This window comes from Antedon mediterranea, chromosome 10, assembly GCF_964355755.1.
Source record: "Antedon mediterranea chromosome 10, ecAntMedi1.1, whole genome shotgun sequence".
Classification (NCBI taxonomy): Eukaryota; Metazoa; Echinodermata; class Crinoidea; order Comatulida; family Antedonidae; genus Antedon; species Antedon mediterranea.
This window is the reverse complement of record NC_092679.1, coordinates 3,620,565-3,645,579: the sequence shown is the minus strand read 5'-3', so window position 1 is coordinate 3,645,579 and position 25,015 is coordinate 3,620,565. Positions and strand designations below refer to the sequence as shown.

Sequence of the window (25,015 nt, the reverse complement as noted above, 5' to 3'; positions counted from 1 at the left end):
GGCAAAAACTAAAAAAATAATAGTAAGGCCTAAACATTTTACAATTAAAATCGTCATCAATTATTTACCATCGTCAAAGTATTTCAATAACCTTAAACATTTAAAAGTTTTACTTTTGTTATAATATACAATATGGTAAGATTACTGTACCATACTTATTATTATACAACCCTTGACCTTAATATTACCAGCTCGCTTTGTTCACGTGCACACTTTCCTTATTAGGTACCGGTAGCCTTGATTTTACGTCACGACTTGCCACACGCTTCCATGATTGGTTGAGTAACCAACTAAATAAACTACTGAAGCGTATAGTTGGCAAGCTTTCCGTTTGTAGGGCTGCTTTGTATACTATAGCCCTACATTTCGTTTTGAATGTTGGCGTAACGATTCAGATATACAGTAATAATATCAATTCTTATGTTTATGTCGGGTTGCAGAAAATTATTTGATTTGTTGGGATTTTATGAGCAAAGCTTTGTTATCGTTTTCCCGACGTTGCTACTATACTGAGACATCCAATCAAGTCGGTTCATTGTCGACTTACTTGACAATTGCTGCTGGAACGAAAAAAACTGACGCGTGAAGGATCGGAGAGGGTATTTTCCCCTGAAATTTTAATAAACATTTTCTGCTCATGACACTGACTGTAATTTCCATGGTGTTTGAAAGAAGGTAGAACCAAAGATAGTCTTTGGTAGAAACCTACCGTCATGTAGTTTGAGATCAACATCCAAGTTGACATGCTTTTACCGTTGTCTTACCAAGAAATGAACTTCGATGTAGAAGTTCCTTCTACCCGTATCTCGTTCAATCATTGTGGACAAAAAAGGTAAGGACACGACCCGACTTTTGATACCCCTATCCTTTTTATTAAGTAGTCAACCTATATTATCTGATCTTAAGAATGGAATGCTTGCTACTTTTAAATCAGAGAAATATCTCCCTACCTAAAATGTTTATTTACAGATTATTATTATTTAATAACCATTCCAGCTACATATTTATATTTCTGATTTTATACATTGTTAATAGTTCATTTACAGTATAAACTTTTTAGCTTTTTTGTTTGACTTTGAGATTTAAATTTTGATTGGTTTGTTAAAAAGACATTTCTAAATTAATTTACGACAACTGTACAATACAAACGAGATGAACAATTATGTAAATTAACAGTAATAATTAAGATTTTAACAATTTAGTTCAGTGTTCTTACCACCAGTAAATGCAACATATTACTTCAATGTGTAAATATTCAATTTTAAAATAAAATTTTACTGGATTTTTATGACTACAATTTAAAATCAAACATATTGATTATATTATTCTCATTCTTGACTGAAAAACGTGAATTTATTCGTCCAAAATTTATTTAACTAGCCGATTGTAGTTACACATTATCAGTGGCATGCTGTTTACTCCAATATCATGGATAATGGCTGACCTTATAATAACTGTATTCTTTACAAATTATAGTAGTATTTTGTACTGTATTTGCAAGGGCATAGCTATTGTCTGCCAGCAAACACACTCAACTGACCTTTAGGCCTTAAACTTTCTAGTGTCACTGAATCTAATGTGGTCAAGGCAGTCACAATTTACACTATAATTTTAAAATATTTATAGGAAAAATGGATATTAAAGTTGACAATTGCTACGGACATAACTATGTACAGTAGTAGGTAACATTATTTATGGTAATTTATGGTAATTTATGGTAATGTGTGATATGTGATGTATCAAGTTTGGTTCTCACTCTTTGGAGATGCAACAGAAACAAGTTGACCAATGACAAGCGGCTGTTCGAATAATCCATTGCTTGTGATTGGTCAAATCACTTGCATTGAATTACGTCCTTACATTGCGTTCCTAGGGAACCAAGCTAAAGGCCCAAATTTCTGCTGCCAAGGAAAAATTCATTGATAATAATAATATTTTTTTTTAAAATAATCGGTTATTTGCCAGTAAATAAAAGCAAGACAGATAAATTACATCCGCTTAAAGAAATGCTTACCCGCCCCCCACCCCCAGATCCTCTCTTCTTTACTCCTCCCCCACCTGCATTCTAAGAACCCACAAATTACTGATAAAATATTTTTTCTAATATTATTTTTCATTTATTACGGTACAAAATAAATAAGAAATTAATTTGTGAATTTGGTAAAGTCTCTTATTGTCTTGTTATTTCAGCCTATTTGTTCTATAAATACATGACCTATGTAGGGGTCATGGTTATATTGTTCATCAAGTTCAAAGTTCAATAATAGATTTTAGGTTATTAACAATGATATTGACAGTAGCACAATGACAATTTTCCTAGAATATCTTATCTTAATTATTTAATCCAAATACTATGGGCATTTTGTTCAATGATACCTTGATTATACCATGGAGTAAAGTATTATTATACAGTGTAGCACCTATGTTGTACTCTAGTTTCCTCTATATGGTTATATTATGGTCATATATCCTACATTAACTATAAATACAAAACATATTAAGGATATTAAAGCAGTTTTTCCTGGTACAGTTAGGTTTTTAAAGTTACTGCACACACTGCAGTCACATAAATTGCTTAAAATGTTAGTATTGGAAACACAATGCCAAAACTAAGATTGTCTAATAGTATATCTATCTTTAAGGTTTAGCTGATCCATAAATTTTCCCTGATTTTTGGTGGTGGTTTATACAGTACTGTAGAACTGTCCTTTGGGACACCCCTAACTTGTATTAATTTACACAGATAAATGGTACTAAGGGTACAATTTCCGTAAAAGAAATGTGTATTTATATGTTGCCACCCCTTTTCTGAAAATCAGGGGCAAACTCTAATTAAGTAAATGGGACAATTTGTTGGGTCCTACTGTGAGTACGTAAACATCAGGAAGTGCTTGTAATGTTTTAGTAATTTTAATCAATTTGATCATTTGGAAAGAAAGGTTAATCGCCCTCCCCCACCCCCAAAAAATGAAATACCACCCCAGACTTAGTGCTGTTGTGTCAATAAAAACTGTGTATTCATTGTACCGTCTACACCACTTCCATAGTTCTACTGTATGCCATGTGTGTACACCCACTGTTACCTGCCTGTGACTCATCCTGGATTTTTTAACGTTGTGTAATTTTAAGCAAAACAATACACAAACAACTGACGAACAATAAATGCTTGTCATGCTATTATTAATATCTGTATACTCAATTTCAATTGAAAACTTTAGGAAACCCCCTTTACTTTGTGTTATACAGTAAACTTGTTTTGCATTATGCTAGCTAAGAAAACGTATAGCACAGTAAATTAATTGTAGTTTTTAGGTGGAGTTTTTTATTTTATTTATTTATTCTGATATAAAAAGTAGTTACATTTATTATTACTACAGTATACTGTAACATTGTAGTTTAACAAGTTGTTATTCTGAATTATTGATGTTATTAAATTATTAATTTATTTTATCCTGATTTTATTAATCCCTACATGTACTACACAGAATAAAAACCAATTTTTACAATAAATCATTGTCGATATTATTAATTGACATTGACAAAATACATACTTGCCGACGCTATCACTATTAAAAGTAATTAAAACAGTGTATACAATAAAAATTGCGATTTAACTGTAGATTTTCACTAATTTCATTAGCAAACATTGTGTTGCTCTTCGTAGATTACCTATAATACGTAAGCTCTGTCTACACTATCAAACTCTATGTGACAAAAAAATGTTATGTGCCCATTATATTGACATGATGATGTCATATCATCACCACCATATTTGGGCATATCACTGCCATATTTGGGCATCACTGCCATGTTTAGTCACATCACATTTTTATTGTCAAAATAGTTTGATAATGTAGACAGCTGAGCTTAAATGAGGTTGGTCTTAAAATTTCTGACTAAAGCTGCATTCACACTTAGAAAGGGAACTGAAGACGGCGCTGTTCAATTCTTAATACTTCACACTTTGTTTGATAGTGTAGACAGAGCTTTAGTCTGTCTATTTTTAATAATTATGCACACATAATTGTCAGCTGCGTTTATAGTATATGTTTTAAGCTTCGGGTCATCAAAATCTAACAAACTACCCTGGATATAAAATATCTACTGGTTGCATTTTATTCAGCGTTATTAGGTGCATTTTGATGGATAATAATTATGAAGTGTATCACACAAGTACTTTAATTTGTCTGGCTCTTACATGGTTGTGTACTACATACACATCATTAAACCAATTCAAACAGATATAGAGAGGGTTTGCGTACTTCTGAACAATAATGTACATGTTTAGTATAGCAACTGAATTGGTATATACAGTACAGGCACTCAAAAACATATTATTACATTTTATATACTGTTAGTGTGATTGTAATTTCAATCCATGGTGCAATTTGAATGCCTTTTGGGCAGAAACTGAAAAGTACATTATAATATAATTTCGTTATGGTGTTTGTTGGTATAATTGAGAAGCCAGCTACAAAAAGTACAGAGAGCACAGATTATCATTGCATGAACAAAATTAAATAATTATAATTTAATAATAATAATTAATTAATAATTAAGCACATTTATGTATCAATTAACAACAAGATACATGGGGTACAGAATGAGTTCCTTAAAGCTATGCACTAACAGCAGAGGTAGATCCAAAGGAGTCCTTATTTTTACAGCTATGACATTGTGACTACTTTTTAATATATGTTTGACAGCCTATATCATACATGCTAGTGAACACCCATTTAAAAATCCCGGATCCTCCCTTACACAGTTATTGTACACTAAATGTTAATTCATCTACGATACAATTTTCATACATTTTTTTAGTGTATTTTGAGGATTTGAAAACAAGAACTTGTGACCCTTTTGATGTGTCATTGTTGTTACTCAATAATAGGCAATACAGTAATACTAGTGCCTAGATACAATAAGTCACAAAGAGATAGTGATAGAGTCATGGTCTATTAATAGAAACATGTGCATACCCCACCCTGATGCAATTGATAAAACATTCGATAAAAATGATACAGATACGCAAACAAAATCAAAGTTCATTGTTTAAAAATTAAATTAATACAGTAAAACAGTGATAATTACTGTACATTATGAGAGGACCTTCGGCACCCAAAAAATGTCCCCTTAATAGAGGTTGCTTTCTTAATAGATGTTGTGTGTACAGTAAGTTAAAGAGTCCCTATCCAAGCGGGTTTGAACAAAAAAAAATCTTGGTTGGGGTGACTTTTTTCCATTCTCACAGATTTCCTCATCTTATCGTTCCAAATTAATTAATACATTTTCAGTATATCACCTATTGTTAGATACAATACCATGGTAACTGTTAACGGCATGTATATCATCTATGATGACGTACAGTATCTATTTATTATTTACATATTTCATTGCGTTATACTTCGTTTTGAAAATTGATTACTTGCATTGTTCTATAATCACTGTTTAAGAATCTCTTTTATATTCAAAAGAAAATATCAATATTACTGCCTTTAATACACATATTATACGTTTTATGACTGCATATTAAACATGTAAAAGTACATATTTATTATGACTGTAAATCACATTCAGTCATTAACAATAAACAGTCGTTACTTATATCATTATGATTATAAATATATATAGGCCTACAGTATACAAAACATAATGAAGTCATAATTTGGTTTGTTTTATTATTTATAATTTGCTGGTTTGCCATAGAAAGTTTGCTGACAAAAGACTAAAGTGTCCTGTTTGCATATATTAGTTGAGCTTGTACTACAGTAGACGATGATTCATCGCTCTCTGAATCGGATAGGCCAGCCCTTCCAATGTCATGTTTCTTGACTCCCATTTGGTTTCTGTGCATGCATTCTACATTCAATGGTAAACACCACAAAGAGACAGACAGGGGGTGGATTTTATTTATTTTTGTGTGTGGGGGGAGGGGGTGTCAAGAATGTGTTGCATCTGACTCCGTCTACTAACAAGGCCGTAGCGAGAGGTTAAAAAACATGCGAGGCAAAGATGCTTTAAATATAATTATTAATATAAAGTACAGCAAGCTGTGCTGGGGAATTAAGGGTGGGTGGTGAAAACTGACTACCCCTCCCATCGCCATCCTGTTCTCTATAGTTTATGGATCCAGACTTGAAAGTTACTTAAAAGTTAGAGGTAGAAGTAGATAAAAAACAGAGAAAAATAATGAAGAAACTTTAAAGACCCCTTCCCTGCAATTTTGGACGTTTTTTGGAAAATAATACATATATATCACTTTAAAAACATTAAACCATGTCATTCCTTGTCTTAAATGTACGTTTTATGGTAAATTATGATAAAAAGTGAGAAACAATGCACTACCTAAGTAGCTCGCGGCGATCGACCTCTCGTGGACGGTCTCAGGCCTAGCCTAGCTAGGCTTAGTTTTGTAGGCCTAGCTGGTAAACATCGGTAACGTACGAACATCGTACGCTAGCTATATACCTAGGCTGACATTGTATAGTTGCTGCATTAATTGTCTTTCTATTTTTGCCAGACTCCGTTGATACAAATTGGGGAACACCCGGTATTTTCGCTGAAAAGTTAGGAGTCTTCCATTTGTTTTGGCTTCACGATCGATCGAAAAGTGGGCGAATTACAGGTGAAAAACAAAAATATCAATCCGCGCGCAATGCATTTTGGGATTTATAGCGGGCCGCTATAATTATTAAAATCGATTTATTTTTCACATTTTTAACAGTTTAAAGACGAAAAAAGTTATCGCAATAGGACCATATAGTATTATTTTTACATTAAATATAGTTTGTGATCTTAAATTAGATCTAAAAAACGTAGGGAATGGGGCTTTAAAGTAAACGTTAGTTCGTGCTAATCACTGGCCTGTTAATTCTTATATGCATTTATAAATGCCTAATCATCTGCGATTTCTTTGCTTATAATTAAATTTTAATTATAACTCCGTAGAACTGTCAGTATAACAATAATTTGTGCTGATTTAAAGGAATGATATGGGGTGGGAGATTGTGTAATCATGTTTGATTATTTGCCCAAGCGTAACACTGCTTGGCTTCTAGCTTCCTTTTATTTTTTGGCTGCATTTATAAAATAGTAGTCACACTTCTGTACTTCCCAACAAAATCTCAAAAAACCAGTGGAGGCTTTGTTTGTAGCTGTCGCAAGCAAGTAGCGTACATTCAAAACAGTTTACAGGAAATTGGCCACATCAGAAAAAAAACATGTTACTATCTTTTTAAACCAACACAAAATCATAATAATTTTAAATAAATAAAACAACATTCATTCATAATATTTTGGCTTATTAAACATAATTATTTTGTTATTAATTTGTAATGTTAAGTATTTTAAGTTAATTGCGTTTTAAGTGAAGAGGTTGCGATTTTTAATAATCTTTTTATATGAGTAACATTATTTTGTTCCTGCATGGCCTACAGACAGGATACTTTGAGCAATGCCAATACGACTTCCCATATTAGGATAAATCACAATTCAGTGCTAAAACTCTCGCATTGCAGTTTTTGGTTATCTGTCTAGAAAGTTTTTCAATTATTATTGGTAGTTAAAATCATTGAGAGATACCACATGAGTTATTTTACCAGAACCTGTGTGCATAGAAACATATGCACCTCACTGGAGTTCTATGGGTCGACTTATAGTTTTAAGAAGGCAAGTACATATTTAACTTCCTTTTATAATATTTCAAAACTGTATACTTCATTTTACATCCTTTTCTTCATAAACTTTAACATGAGTCATAATTCAGCGAAATACAGTGATTTCATTCTGTTTCTGCAAAACGCTATATAATTTCTATTACAGCAATTTGTGAATATGTTTTGAGAAATTAATTTCTATTCAATTTGATGTTTTTATATTAAAAATATTGTTTTAATATTTCCGTTTATTTGTAAAATTGTGCATCAATTATTATCAATTATTTTTTGTATCATTGAAAAATACTTTTTTGGCATCGTACCTTATATTGTTTGTAACTATTTATAAAAGTCATGTTTAAATTATACTTGCGTTCTTGACCCCTGGTTTACAATGCTAAACTTTCCTACATTGTATCGGACTGAAATTATACTTTTATGGCACACTGGCAAAGTGGCCATCTTCAATATTTTCAGGTCTTTGGTTCATATATTTATTAGACATGTGATCCTATTGACCCCTGTTTTACAATGCTACTGTGTTTCTGAATATCTAGGACTTCCAATTATACATTTATGAAACAGTAGCAAAGTGACCATCCTCAATATTTGTGTGTCTTTGTTATTACTCAAAAATTTGTGATGAAAAAATAGTATCATATTTTTTTTATTTATGAAATTAAATCAAAAAGTGGAAATATTATAAAAGTTTTTAGTATAGTATTCAGTATATTAAGTATTTATTCAATTACTTGTCCTCTTATTGGCTATTTTGTAAGGATGATCACCTTCTTGAAATTCTATAAATCACGGTCAATTGTAGATCTATTAAACATTCAATTTTTCCAGTTGTGTGGATTAATATTTCCCACTGGAAGTTGTACTAACTATCTATAGAGTTGACTTGCTCAGTCAAGCGCATCTTCTCTTTCAGAGTTTTAGCCACTGTGAATAAAACTCTTACACGTAAACAAAGACTTAGACAATGAAACACTGAGGTTTTAAAAGATTTCTATTGTAAAAGTAATTGTAATATATTTCCTGTTTTTAAAATTTCCTTTTATGTACAAAGGAATTGTGTAAACTTATAAATTAAGTAATTAAGTTTTTTTATCACCTAAATTTTAGATCAGTCACCCCTCCCCCTCAAAAATATTCCTGAAAATATTTGTATTTTTTTAAAACTTAGCTCCCTGATGCAAAGCCGCTTTGTAGTAATTTTAAAAAAAATTGTCATAATAATAATATTATATTTATATAAACCGATAGAAACAGGATAAGGCAAATGTGCCCCTAATAAGTATTTTGAATTCAACACGACATTTTGATTTGGGATCTGAAAAAGCTCCTTCTCACCTCCTACCTGTAGCACCTTATATATTGCCCCATTGAAGATATAACAACTATTTTTATTAATGTTTATATTTACAGTAATTAGTTTCTTTTATTAAAATTGCTACTTTCACGACTTAATGAAAACAACATGTTGGATGTGAGTAACACATTAATGATGGTTATAAAGGAAGGAATTATTAAGTCATTTAATAAACGGGTCATACGTCAAACGAATACACGTTCTCTAAACGTGGCGTTCTTCCCGTGTTATGGACACGGGTAGCTGAGAATCGGTAATAGCTTGCACCTGAATTTACGCATTAAAAAACAACCTGGTCATCGTGAAATTAGTAAGATTTGTTAATTGCATTAGGTGAGTCAGAACTTGTTTCGGTGTTTAAACGTTAAGAACAACAACAGCTGTAAAACACTTTAAACGTTTAAGCTCGTCACCTTTGTAGGTTTTACCGTAAGTTGGTTGACCGGTGAATAAATGTGTTTTCACTACCGTGTAATGATCTTGAATTTGGTACTACTACTAGCCTTGTATGTGCTCTATGGTCACATGCCTTTAATAATGTCCACTACATTTGATTTTAAAAAGTCGAACGTTTATCAATTTCTTTTTCTTTTATTGTGTATGGTAATTGAATTGAAACATTATTGTGTTTATCTTCATCACATACAATTGAAAAAAAAAAAGATAATGGTACGGTACTCGGGCCAAATACTGTAAACTGGTTTGAACACCCCTATTAAGTAATGGTATTAACCGCTGCCTCCCCTGTTGTTAAGTGGAAGAAACTTACAGTTTTTGTGAAACAGTGGATTTTATGTTGCACCATCAAGATTGTCATGTTATTTTCAAATAATAGATAATAAAACTAAATATTTTTTTCTAGAAAAGGCATTTTAGCTTTTTCAGTACAGTACTAATTTGTTGTTTTTTAAAAATTAACTGTATAGTGCAAAATATTTTGATAATGAAAGTAAATAAAAATACGTTATTCAATTCAAGTATTTCATGGGAAGTTATTATTTGTTTTATACAAGATAAGAAAAGTTTATAAATATGTTTTCAAATTGTGGTGTACTGTATGGTTAATGGTTTTAAATTTATATAGCGCAAAATACAAATACTGTGTAGTCTCTATGCGCTGTTTAACACAAGTGTAAAAAAGAAAAAGTTGATGAATATAAACCAGGAAAAAACCTAATAAATAATGTACTGTTAATAAATGTATTGTTTGCAATATACAGTACATAGAGGAATAAAGTAGCAGTTTAAAAAAAACTATGAACTGGTATTTAGAAGATTAACCCGATACATTATTTTTAATTACTATCTTGCTACTCATCAAGATCATTAATTGTTGTTACTGTACGCCAGTACTGAGATAAAAAAAACAAAATTAAATTTAAAACAAAATAGATGCCCTGATATTTTCGGCCTATATTTCCAAGTGTATATTAGCAATGAAAATATTGACAGCCTCTGTATGCGTACCTCTGTTATTTTATTATGACAAGTTATGAATACGTCTAAAGGTATTCAAGTACTTTGCAGTAGGATCATAGAACAATTAGTACTACTGTAGGCCTGTAAACACTAACAATGGCAGGACCATAAGGCACCACAAGGATGTTTGTACAATGCTACGTGACAATAGAATTGCTTTTCCTGGTTAGATAGATAGTAGGAATTTTGTTTCCTTTTATTATTAAATTACATTAATTATCAACAATTCTACGTTAAACAGTACAACTGCAGAGAGTTCTCAACTTGCTATAAATTTAAATAAATTCAGTAAAACGTATAAAATATTTTCATGGTGTACAGTAGGTCGGTGATTTGTTTAAAATAATTGTGTTTTGCCACAGGTTTCCCATCATCAACAGCAAATCATAGTTATTGTGTAGTTGTTATGCATTTCCGTAGTATTTATCTTTATTTCCTTGCGTTCGTAATTCGGCCGAATTTCTGTGTGTATTTGAGTAAATATTTTGTCACAGATTAAGAAGTCTTTAAATATTGATTAGAATCTAAATTAGCATTTAATTAATGTAATGACAAATGTAGAAATTTTAATTAGGTTGATAAAATCTGATAGAATTATAAACATTACACGACTAAGTACTTGTAACATACATCATTACATAGATAGAGTGTTACAAATGTGTTGAGGTATGGAGCCAGCCAGGTTGTTGTGACCTAGTGTTTTATCAGCATTGGTGTAATATTTGGGATTCCTAACTGTTAAGTCAAACATGCACATTGTGAATGAGCTCACAGCGGACGACTGCAAGTGTATTGGATGTTGTACCTTGTTACTCGCAAATTATTCACATCTCTCAAACCAAACATAACAGTATTAATTATAAAACATTGCATGTTGTACTCTGTTACTCAAATTTCTCAAACATACATTACATAACTGCATTAATTATATACTAACTGCTGATTGAAATGCATCACTTTTCAAGGAGTGCTTTTTCACTGATACTAAAGTGAGCCCAGGTTAGGATTTTAAATGTTCTTCCTGTTGTTATAAAAATACAATTAGAGGATATAATTTTAAAACTCTTCCTTTTATATTTGAAGCATTTTATTTAATGTTGATTGGTGATAAAAAAATATTATTTTTCATACCCTGGATGTTTTAATGTTACTGTGGATACCATTTCCTTCTATCCCTATCCTTCCCTTAATTCCAACAATATTTCATTATGGCATTTTAAAATTTAAACCTATTAATAATTATATTTATTTGGTCACCGCGGAGCTTAAACTGATTCTGTACTCACTTCAATATTTCATAATGGCATTTTAAAATTTAAACCTATTATTAATTATTTATTTAGTCACTGCTCACAGGAGTGAGAGGATAAGGAGCTCAAACTGATTCCGTACTCACTCCAATATTTCATAATGGCATTTTAAAATTTAAACCTATTATTATTATTATTAATTATTTATTTGGTCATTGCTCACAGGAGTGAGAATAAGGAGCTCAAACTGATTTCGTACTCACTCCTTAAATACTGTAAAGGTGTTAATTGTAGTTATTTCAATGGTTTTTATTGTTATTAATTATTATAAATGTTGTTATTATAAACAATAATCATTATCATTAATATGTACATTCATATGAATACAAAGGGCAAATCTGTTTCTTTTGTCAATACACTAAAATAATTCTTTACAAGGACAAATATTCTTAAGCTCTGTCTACACTATCAAACTAGTTTGAAAAAAAAAATGTGATGTGCCCAAATATGGTAGTGATACGCCCAAATATAGTAGTGATTTTGTCACATAATATTTGATAGTGTGGACAGAGCTTTATACAGATTTGTATCAAAAGTAAGCAATAAACTAGACATGTAACTCGTCACTTTGACGAGTTAGTTATCCGCACGACAAAGGCCACGTGCACGTCATACGTTAGAATATTGCACACAGAAAAAATTATGGCATTATGACCTGATCTGAAGAATATGATATGTTGTTAGTGCTGAATTCTGTCAATTTTGTGTCATATAGTATATACATGCAAACAGTATAATCTGTATACATGTTACATACAGTGTAGAATAGGTGAAATTACGGGACCCGCCATTTATTCAAATTTGTAACATGGCGACGGTATCAAGATGAAACACTAAGATAGCAATTTCGGAAGCAAATTATCTCAGCAACAACATATTAACGTGTAGAAGAAATTTGAATACGTTTAATATTGATGCGCGCTCTTTTAAATATAATGAACTATGATGCAAAAGATGAAAATACGACTTTTTATTTAACTTGCAATATGATGACGTCACAGCATCTGATTGGCAAAATGTTCACATGATTTCATATCTACAATCCAAGAGCTTCCAGAAAATGTTTTAATCGTGATTATCACATTTTATTTTGACGGGCTATTACAGATTAAAATTTACTGTAAAGATGAAATTAATGACCCACGTAATTAAAATTTTTAGGCATGATGACGTCATAAAAATTAAAATATTTTTATCTCATGTGAAAGATAGTTGATTGACCTAGACAATATTAAATTCTCGGAGAAAAAGAAATACGTATAAGCGTGATGCGCTCCATTGAATGTGATGAGCAATAACGAAAGACAAAAAAATCCTATATTTTACATTCGTGTGGCCATATGATGACGTCACAACATCCGTGAGGTAAAAATTCTGCATGAATTCATATCTACAACATATCTGCTTACATATTAAGTTAAAAAAATTAGGGGTAATCGTTGATCCTGAGAAGCTATAAAACATTCAAAATAGGCATAATTTTGACAACATTTTGTAACTTTTTCAACTAAAACGCGCGCAAATGGGCTAAATCAACGTGTTCGTATGACGTAATTTTAATTTGAAATGATGTTAATCTTTTTGAAAATGACTAGGAAAGGCTGGAAAATCACAATTCAAGAGAAAAAAACATGATTTTCATGCTCTATGTGCACCGTGCGCGTAATATTTTTCGCGCGCGCGGTAATTTTGTACATGCTTAAAATGACATGAAACGCGTAGAAAGTTGATTAGAAATTATTTTTGCGTATTTTGAAATTTTAAATGCGCGTGCGCGCGTAACTTTGTTTAAAACACGCAATTTTTTTCAAACAGAAAGTTAGCGAATGATATAAATTAAACTTTCACAAAGTGTCAATTAAAAATCACTTTTAGTTTTTAATCTATGATCAATCATGAAAAATTATAAAATCGCGCGTAAGTCACGTTGCGCAACTCTGACGTAATTCAAAAATAGGAGGTGCACAACTTCACGTAAATGCCCACATGTTGTCAAAGTTATAAAATGTTATGTTTACACATTTTAGAGAAACGCTCTACACAAAAATAGCGAGAAAGAAAGAAGAATAATACAGAAAAAAATATTGATCCCATACAATAACAAGGAGTTATCCGCCAAGTGCGGATAACTAATGAGTATACTCAATTATAGTTTGTATAACATTGTAATCTATAGAGTACTGTACCAGCAGACACAGTGCATATAGAATCCAGTGTATCTAAACGTACTGTAGTTACTTTGAATTATTCTTATTCAGTGCATTAGTAATAAGGTAGGTCGTGGATTGAGGTCAAGGCCCTAGCCTGTGTACCTAGTCTGTGCTCAATGTACCATACAATTCACAGTGTTAGACATTATTTTATACATCTTTTGAGGAATTAAATTCTGATGATAATTTTATACTGTTTTTTAGGTGATAAACATTTATTACATACTTGTAATAAATCAACTATTTTTAATGCATTGTTCCTGGACATTTTCTTTTAATTTTATTTCAGTGACGTTTATGATATCAGAAATTCAGACATATATTGTTTATATGGCTTTTTTTTATGAAGGCTCACCAAAAAAAGTGAAATATAGAACAAGTGGTCTATAACTTTTAATATAATAATTGTAATAACTTTTATTTCATAAACAAACAAGCTTTATGCTCTAGCTTTGTTTATAATACCAGCATAATAATTCACATTCAACCATTTTATTTGCCTGCAAATCTAATGTATTATAGCAGGGAACGGCTTAGTTTCATATTGGCAATTCGTAAGGTATATAAAAGATCTGATTTAAAATGTCAACAAAATTCAGTATTTATTTTGTATTTTTCAAATTATTAATTCAACTACTAATTTAATACTATTAATTTTTTATTTAGTACCGACAATCCATTCATTCAAAAATGAAAATTATTTTTGATTTTTGTTGTTGAATTTGGTAATTTATTCTGAACTCCCTGAAAATGAAATATTTTTACATCCCTTTCTGGTAGAAAACTGCTGCATTTTGTATGGTGTGCAGCCCGGGGTGTGTAAACTTAGGAGTTGTTTCTAGGTGATGTGAAAGGGTTAATGTATTAATAATGAGAGTTATCATTTTTCATAAGTAATTATTTCTCTTATTTTTTTCTTTCAGTTCAATGCCTGTCTTAGTGAATCCCAGATTAAAACGCAAATTCATTGAAGTAGACGAAATAGAAGGGCGCGGTGGTATCCACTATTGCGTCCAACGTCAGTCTGTTCTTAACATTTCAATATGCAAATTACAAATGAGCCGTGCTCTGATCGAGCCATGTTTGCGACGTTCTGTTCTTATATGTAACACGTTACGACAAATTGAAAAAGAACTCCGATCAGAGGGTAAATTCCACGACTGTAAAAGGCTCACAAATTTAATCGCTGCAAACCAGACTGGAAAGGAAGAAGAGGATGAAGCGAACCCAGAACCTCGAATAGGCGAGGATGGGTTATGTCACATTGTGAAGAAAGATGCAATCGGTGCCCTCAACTTATGCAAACGAACTGAAAACGTGTGTGCTTCTGACATACTTGATAACAGGACTTTGCCGACGTTAAAATCAAATAATACTCATGTTGGTGCTAACCAACCAAATACTATACATAAACCTCAGAGAATATTCACTGACTCTCCTTCGTTAAAGGCTCACGACTTTAGCTGCGACATTCTAATGAATCCCGCTGACCAACTCTCACCGGACGATTTCTTCCGTGATATTGACATCACGCAATATGATTATGACATTACAGCGTCCGTTATACCAAACTCAAAATCAGTTACTCCAATGTGTACCGCCGACGACTTGTTAAAATCTGTGTGTTTAGACTTAAGTCCGTACAGTTTAGAATCGCCAACGACGCAAGGACTTTGTCGGACAGATCTCACGGACGAACTCGACCAGATAATGCATGTGCTTGTGGACGTGGGAATGTAAAAGAATCCAAACTTGTTTTGTCTACCTAAAAACAAAAATCTATCTTTCTTATTCAAGACAATGAGGTTTTTATATGTCTTTTGGTATTCCGTCTAATTTCGTAAAAAATACATATTGTAAAATAATGTAAATATAATAGAGAAATTAAAAATAAGATATATAATATTTTTTATCTTTGTAAGTTTATACTTTCCCTTGAATAGAACATTAAGAATTTTGTAAAAAAGAGGGTGGGGGCTCACACGTTTGAAAAATTTATACTTGAATAGGCTAGATCTGTTTGTATCTCATCTAATGCCAAAATTCTTAGAACAATTTTAAAATTATTTAAAACAAATGAAAAAACTATTTTGTGATTTTTAACTATAAATATAGCAAAACGTAAAGATTATCCAAACAAAAGTATTTATGTAATTTATTCAGAAAAAACATTCAATAATGATAAGTAAAAAATAAGTCAGTATGGCTGGGTCATGCTAATAAATTATGTATGCATAATTAATGAATATTTATTTAATTTTAAAACTTTTTAAGATTCAAATTTAGATTGGAGGAGATGACAAATTTTAGACCCAAATATACGCAATCTGTAAATTCAAATTTTAAAATTTATTTATTTTACTAGTCAATTCGTGCCTAGCTTACAATCTCTCCTCTCATTTTATCAATAATGATTATTTGATGAATTTATCACCGGTGCTCCTGTGAATCAATTAATGTATGTTGTACAAAAAAGAAAAAGTTTTCAGTAATGAATTTCATATACAGTACAGTATTAATATTCCTCATTTACAAATGATTTCAAATTTCCATAATGTAAACATAATGACCAGGCCTTGTCACACGATTCTCTGTTCTCTGTATCGCAAAATATGTAATACAGTGTCACATATGTATCAAATGTTATGCCTGTTTTATTAAGGTTATGGCTTATGGATGATACAGGTGTCACATGTGATACATTGTGACAAATTTGCCAATGATATCACAACACACTGTTTGTTTATTAGCAAATACTTGGTTAAATAGGATGTCTATATTTAAGAGTAGGTTAATATGTAACTGTATATGTTAAAAACCAAATCTATTTAATATCAATATTATTTAAATCTTTTTTTTTCATGAGCACTGCAGTTTAAACGCCTGTTATTGAATCTTATCAAATTGCTGCATATCTTTACAAATCAAAGATTATTTACAATTTTGATAAATTGAAATTAAGTGTAATACTTTCTCTTTAAAAGCTGCGGAAACAGATTTATGCATTTTAAAATTAAATATAGGAGACTATCAATTTGATAATTAAGCTATTTATGTATTTATTTAAATTGAAATGCATATTCATGAGATTATGCATTCATGAATATTCATGTTTCATATGGATATTCTAAATGTATTAATTTATACTACTGTCTATGATACTGATTGTCTCATCCAATATTTTCCACAACATGCATATTCATATATTTAAATTATGCTTTGATATTGATTTTAATATTTTGATATTCTGCTAATGTAGTAAGTTGTTATAGCTACAGCTAACATTTTATAAGCTTTTTATACTCCTGTACTTGTAAAACTTGTTTGCTATTCTGCATAGTAGTATATGATTTTTTTTCTGCCTTTTACCATCAAAACACTTAAAACAAGCTGCATTTTAATAATAATTTGTCATTTTTGGTATTTAATGTTGCACTAAGTGTACTGGGTTCTGCATTTGTCATTTATGAATTATACACACATGATGTAGCATAACACATAATCATGGCAATTGTTTCTGTTTAAAATGTTTTTTTTTTATCCAGACTGTTCTAAATGAAAAATGTCTAAACCGTTTCCATATACTGTGTGTATTAAAAAATAATACTGTAAAACAGGTTATTGTATAAATTATTCAATCACAATTTTATTTATTAAAGTTATGTTAAATAAAAAATTTTTTTTATAGAAATAATTAGACGTCGGTTAATACTGAATTTTAACAGTGTTCTGGTTTTTACCATATGATTACGTGGTCTGCAAAAAGACATCGTAAAATAAATTATACTTTTGGCCTTTGACCTTTAAAATGAGAATTAGAGAATGAACGTCCAATAAATGAGACGGTCTGATTCCTTAATTTATGCAATTTCAAAATTTATGTGAAAAAAAGATTTTTATTTATTATTTACTCCGAATAAGGTGTGCAAAATATCCCCCCTCCCAGAATCACCCATAAACATTGTGCAAATTGTGTATTTTTATATTTATATCTTTCTAACAACTTGAAAAGAGAGAAAACAAATGTTTAGTTATATTATTCATTTTTTCTGTGCAAAAATGGTAATGATTTTGACAAAACCATTTATACATTAATTCAAATATTATTTGCACACGTACAATATCACATATTTGTTCATTTCTTGTAGTTTATAACTTATAATAATATTTATTTTGTTACTTTTTGTACATAGAAATGATCACATAACCAAAGTAACGTTATGTAATATTTATATTGTGATTTTATAGCTCGCATTCTTATTCATCCGATTGTTAATTTTCAAATGAAATTCTTAGTTACAATGAAAATAAATTAAACAGAGTGTGTAAAATCTGTATAACATTAACGCGATAATTCACCGAGGGAAGAGAGATAAATACCGTAAGTAAGATTATGCGAATAATTAAAAACAATTCACCATGACTACCAATATTTGTTTCTAGACAACTATTTCTATTTCTTCTATTTGTAAAAGAATTAGATTTTCAAAAAAATATATTTAAAATTAATTAGGACATTCTGAAGGCCTGAAATATTATTTAAGAATAAATAAATATGAATATGATTAATTGTTATAAGAGTTACTATAATTAAGTAATTCTTCATGTGTAACAATAATTCAACTGTGCTGTTTTTTTTAATATTAATATCAATGTATGTAGGTTTTTATTTATATGACACCTCCCTCATTCCCGTTTAATTTATTCAAAGACTGCTACTATTGTACTGGGCACATTACATTGATCCTGCCAGTGTGTTATAGTTGCAACGATAATGAATTTCCAATTTATCATGGGTCAACTCATTTAACACGGGTCAGTGCATTCGTCGCGGGTCAGTGATTGGGGAAAGAAATCAATAATTATTCAAACTGATAGGATTGTTTAACATACAATAAATATTTTTAACAATCAGCAATATATTAATTAACATACATTTTCCTGTCAATTTGAAAGGAAAATTTACAGTGCTGCAAAAACAAATGATGAACAGTTTTTAAAACTAGATTATTTTGCTTGAGATAAATAAAAATATTTTAAAATTGGCAATGACTGACTGACAATATTCTCTTTGTTTTAATAGTGATTTATAATAAGTACTGTGTAAACCTAAATTATAATAATAAGAATCTTCAAAATTATATTTATAAAAATGTGTGTCAATGTAATTATGATGGTGAAATTAAAGCCTCGTAAAAATGGAAAATTAATAAGAGTATTATAAAGCTGAAAATGGTTCTGTATCTCAGGTGTTCGTAGAAATTTGAAAATTGGGGGTAGGCCCCGCCTTTTCTAAGCGTTATCACCTCCTGATTGACCCAAATACTTTCGTTCTGTCCTCTTTCATGTACTTTTTAATACAATTGTATGTTCTTGCCAAAAAATGTGTATTGTTTCAACATTTATTTGGCAGAAAATGTAAACAATTAATTTTTTAGTACTTTTATTTAATTATCCCAAATGCAGAAGTCTAGTTTTGTTGACTTCATTTTGTATATGTTGTATATTTTGTTTAAATTTCAGAATAAATGAAAAAATTAAAATATTATTTTTGTTGCTGTTTATTATATTTATAGTCAAAGTTGTTATGGTTACACAAATCCTTATTAAGCTCTGTCTACACTAGCAAACAAGTTTGACAAAAAAAAAGTGATGTGCCTAAATATGGTTGTGATATTCCCAAATGTGAGTGATATCATAATCATGTCCATATATGGGCACATTTTTTTGTCACAAAAAGTTTGAGAGTATAGACAGAGCTCAGGTACAGGCATGAATTTTAAATATAATATTTGGTTAATTGTACATAAATCAAATATTTGTAACAGAAATCGAGACGAAAAAACATGAATTTCCCTTAATATGGTATCAAATACAAAATTTGGCAAAATTCTTCCATAAAAACCAGGAAGACTTTTTTTCAGTAGTTAGGTAGTTAACCTAATGTAATAACATGTCTGGTGACTCCCTAGATGGTGAAAAAAGATGGTGGATATACGGTGGATAATTTTTGCTATAGCATGAAAATAAAAATCTGAAGTTGAATAAAAATATCAGAAATGTAATATTCAAGTTATATTACCTATATTTAGTTATCTGATAACATTTTTTACCACACCGTTTATTTTTCATAGCTTTTTTAAATTCCTCTCTATTTACAAAATGTGTGTACAAAAGAATAGAGATTTTACTGTGTAATTTGAACTATCCCCCCACTGATAAGAAAGTGCTTATTTTCAACAAGCTCGTGTAACACAAATAAAATCCCAAAAATTATGAAACATAGGGGAAACTATAGATCGATAATCATTGGAATGTATGATCAATAGAAATTTTGTGCCCGCACCTAGCCTTTAAAATCTTTGGGAAATATTTCGACCTTTTTCTAACTTTAGGCAGATGGAGATGATCTAATGTCAGATGATTTATTTATACAATATAAAAAAACATATTCCTAATCAGTGGCGTATCATGGATTTCACTCATAGAAGCTGATGAGTAACAGGGTCTAATAATAGTGAATTAAGTGCTGAACTAATTGCATTATAACTTTTGCATATTTTGGTGGAGCCTGTGTGACTGCCTCCTCCCACCAACTGAATGCACCTATGCTAAATTCACACATCTTAACAACCATAATGTACTATTACATTTCACATTAATGACACGACTTTTTCAATGAAAACCCTTTAAAGCTCTGTATACACTATCAAACTTAATGAAAAAAAAATGTGGTGTGACATGTCATATCACTACCATATGGGACATCACACTTTTTTGTCAAACTAGTTTTTACAGTGTAGACAGAGCTTAATACTACCTAACATCACAGATTTGACAATAGTTTCATATTATGAACACGGTCTCGCACTTTACTTTGTAAGGTATTGTATGGTACAATAACTAATATTATTATTATTAACCACATAATATTGTATTGTTTTGTTTGAATTCATCCAACCTGAATGTTCCTATAAATATGTGATCTTTTGAAAACAGAAAGTTTAGATAACTAACATTCAATACTAAAAATTAAAATCATTGAAGGTCACGTAGTAGACTACAAGTCTTTAAAATTCTATTTAAAACGTTTAGAAGATTATAAGGAGCTTAAAACTGACTACAAAAGTTATTCTTTTCGGCATTTTAGTTTGCCCCATTGTTCAGTTGCTGACCTGATCACAGCAGTAGGCGTCAGTCTCAATTCGTTTTTGCCTCAGGAAGTAAAGATGCTTTCCAACCAAAACACAATTATTATTTAACAATTCAATTGACTTGAACATGATTTTAATTCAACTAAAGCTATGTCTACACTATCAAACTTTGTGACAAAAATGCGATGTGCCCATGTATGGACATGATGTCACATCACTACCATAAAGGCCATATTTGGGCACATCACACTTTTTTTTGTCAAACTAGTTTGATAGTGTAGACAGAGTTTTAATCCTTGTTTGATTATTATGTAGTGGCTGTCAGTGAGTTTATTGATATTACAAGATAAATGATCTGAAATAAAATGCATACTTACAGTATCTTTCCATTCAATTTTTATTTTAACATAAAGAACTAACCCACACATTTTTCGATTTGAAAAAAAAATATGAATAATGCTCTTGGTTTACAATAATTTGTTATTATGTAGTGGCTGTCAGTGAGTCTATTGATAATACAGGATTATGATCTTGTGGAATTAACTCAACTAACACACATTTAGGTAATTTTTAGATTTAAAAAAAATATGAATAATGCTCTTTGACTATGATAATTTGTTTTATTTGTTAATTTTTGTTATAGTTTCTTGAGTGTTGCATGCCAACACTCCCATTTTTGCAAAGGGACTCCCATATTTTACTTGTCTTCTGGCCTAACAGTGTTTTCTGGTTGGTCATATTTTCACACGGGTTAACTAAGCTAAACTACATGTTAATCTATATAATGTTCTCAAACACATCGGAATTTACTATATGTATGACCATCGACGGTTAATTTTTTTCTGAACGCAAGGAGGATAGTGAATACTGAATACCAGACCATGTTTGTTTTAAATTTCAGATATGACTTAATTATTCAAAGTATAGGTTTATATTCATTAAACTATAATTAGGTTTTAATTCCTTGTATAATGTACAAGTGCATATTATACGTATAAAACGGTGCAAGTAGACAGACTTGCTTCGTATTGTGATCTAACTGATTTCCATAACAAATGAGTTTGCGCTCGTGGCGTGAACAATGGTTGTGAAATGTGTGTGTTAGACCACATCTGCCATTCACTGCCATACTCAATTTCAGGCTTTACAAAAGGTTCCTATTATAGATTAATACTATTTGATTCTGACTATGACCCTTTCTGACTGGTGCAAGCAATTAAACAGATTATACATTGATTTATATGACTTTATATTAATTTTACTTAAATATAATATTGTCCCCCTGAAAAATTGTTTTTTTTTAATTTTTTGTTGAATAGTCATTGTAATGTCACATAATAGTTATTCACTTTGACCAAAAACTGGATCGGAAAAAAAAAATTATTTACCTGAAAAAATTTAATTTAAAGCAAAAAAGAATTAAATATCTGTCAGTTTTTGGTTAAAATTTATTTTGTCTTTTTATAAGTGAAATTATTATTGTTTTTTTTCTACACAGGTGAATAAATTTATTAAAAATGCAAAATGGCCTGTTGAAAGTTTGATTTTATTAATCTTCATTTTTCATGTTTTTGGGGGGATAATACATCTTTAATGTATTAATTAATTCTTATCATTGTCTCCTTTTATTAATGATTTTTCAATTTTCAATTATCCCTATTATTGATACGAAATCAATTAATTGTTCTAAAAATATATTGTAAATTGATACATTTTATTTATATTAACATAATCGCTTGGTGGTTTGTCGTGTCTCTCAGGTTAAAATGTGTAAATAAAGTTACATTTATAGAAATAGAGCCTGACGATGCTAAAACATTTGATTGATTATGGAATTATTTTTTTTTTAATGTCTTTATTAGGCACATGTGGCCAAAGATTACCAATAGTAAATTAATCACTGTCCTATCAGATAGGTGGTAATTTCCCTGAAAAGGGTATCCCCATTTATGGATGTTTTTTACATTTTATTTTCTAAAAAACAGGACCATATGTAAAACAGGTGCTAAATGTATACCAGATATGTTTTTATCTGTATAAATATGTTTTAAATAAATAAAATAAATAAATAATAAAATTATATTTCTCGTAAAATTTCTACCTAAACTATTGATTATTATATTATATATTATATTGTTTCGCCGTACGACGACGAAGAGTCGCTATCCAATCGAGTTTGAACAATACCATGAAAGCCCCAGTGGTCTAATGGTTAGGGCAACTGCATATCAAGCAGACGGTCCGAGTTCGAGTCTCGGTTGGGGCGACTTTTCTCATTCTTACTGATTTTCTCATCTTTATCGTTTCAAATTAATTAATTAAATTTCAGTATATCACCAGGCGGTTTAGAATTAATGTTCTTTGCCTAATGTGTTTATATTATTATTATTATAAATCAGTGGTGGCTATAATGTAATGATATAAAATACTATTTATAAAGTGCATATATTTACTACTGTAGGTAGTTTATACACTTTACCATAGTTGTTGGTTACTGCAGGGACTGTCTACCTAAACAGCTGGTTATCAAACAGCAAATTGAATATCTTTACCTTTAAAAGCAGATTCTGATTTAGAGAGAAATCTGTTAACAAAGTGTTATTTCATTGTCCTAGTATATTCTTACTTTGTGTATTTTTTTATTTAATATATGAATAGATTAAATCAATTTGTTGCCAATACAGAGCACAATTCGTTTTTTAGTTTGTTCTTTATGGAGTACAATGACTTGGTTGATCAATGCTTCCTTACAATTATTTCCCAAATTTTAGTAGGTCTTTATTTTTTTACTCTGCAATGATCGTAACATGTTGTACATGGACATTATTTCTAAAAGTATAAAAGCCAGACTTTAAAATCTGATATTTATCAGGGGTGGGAGAAGGCTCTAAAAATAGGACATTAAATTAAGCTCAGCCCTTCATTTCAATACTTTTAGGCCCTGGGGTCCAATATTTAAAAATCCTGGATCACCCACTGGTTACCTTACAGGCTCCCCCATCTTTACAATGATTGATGTTACCTCTTTCTAACCTGTCTATAAGCAGCCTGGTTCAAGGTTATCATTGTGACATCCTGCAGTTCACGTCACGGAAATAGAACGTACATAGATATTAATGAGTAGGGCAGCTACACACTGAAAAATGTTGTCCCAGAGTTAAGCTCTGTCTACACTATCAAACTTTATGTGACATATAAAAATGTTATGTGCCCATATATGGAAATGATGATGTCATATAACACTACCATATTTGGGCACATCACACTTTTTTTGGTCAAACTAGTTTAGAGACAGAGAGAGAAAAGGGGAAAAGAGAGGTTAGATGTTTAATAGTTGAACCTTAAGAGACTATTAACATCAAGTAGAACCTCTGTTGGGAAATAGAACGTACATAGATATTAATGAGTAGGGCTACACAGAGAAAGGTTGTCTGAAAAGTTAGACTGGACATTCTGAGGAGCAAACATAGTTGGGGAGATCAGACTTTCAGTATTGCTGGACCAGGCTCTGGAACCACCTACATTTGAAAATTAAACAAACATCATTGTGCACCTTTATGTCACTACACAAAACTCACATTTTCTGATATTTTTGGCAGCGCCATGTGCAAAGACTTTATAAGACTATATAAATCGAAAGATCAATTAATAGAAAAAAGGGGGTTGAACCCCCTAGGAGACTACTAACATAAGGCAAAACCTCTATTGTGGAAACATCATCTTGACCAAAAAATAGTGTCCCTTTATTGGGTGTCTTCAGGAGTCACAATGGAGTGTTCTGTCATAACTTGGACAGAGAGGGACTCTGGTACCTCGAGACCACTTGTTTGTT

General features: G+C 30.7%; 1 protein-coding gene across 2 annotated transcripts; it reads left to right on the top strand.

Annotated features, from left to right (window-relative positions):
- The first annotated feature begins 343 nt into the window (after positions 1-343).
- LOC140060174 (cell division cycle-associated protein 4-like) lies at positions 344-17,049 on the top strand. Of its 2 annotated transcripts, none has more exons than XM_072106271.1 (2): positions 344-832; positions 14,953-17,049. In XM_072106271.1, exons 1-2 carry the CDS (start codon positions 744-746, stop codon positions 15,767-15,769), a joined length of 906 nt encoding a protein of 301 aa, XP_071962372.1. In that variant the 5' UTR covers positions 344-743; the 3' UTR covers positions 15,770-17,049. The 2 variants fall into 2 exon arrangements, with proteins under 2 accessions (XP_071962372.1, XP_071962373.1); XM_072106272.1 differs by lacking the exon at positions 344-832 and adding an exon at positions 6,872-7,668.
- The last annotated feature ends 7,966 nt before the right edge of the window (positions 17,050-25,015 follow it).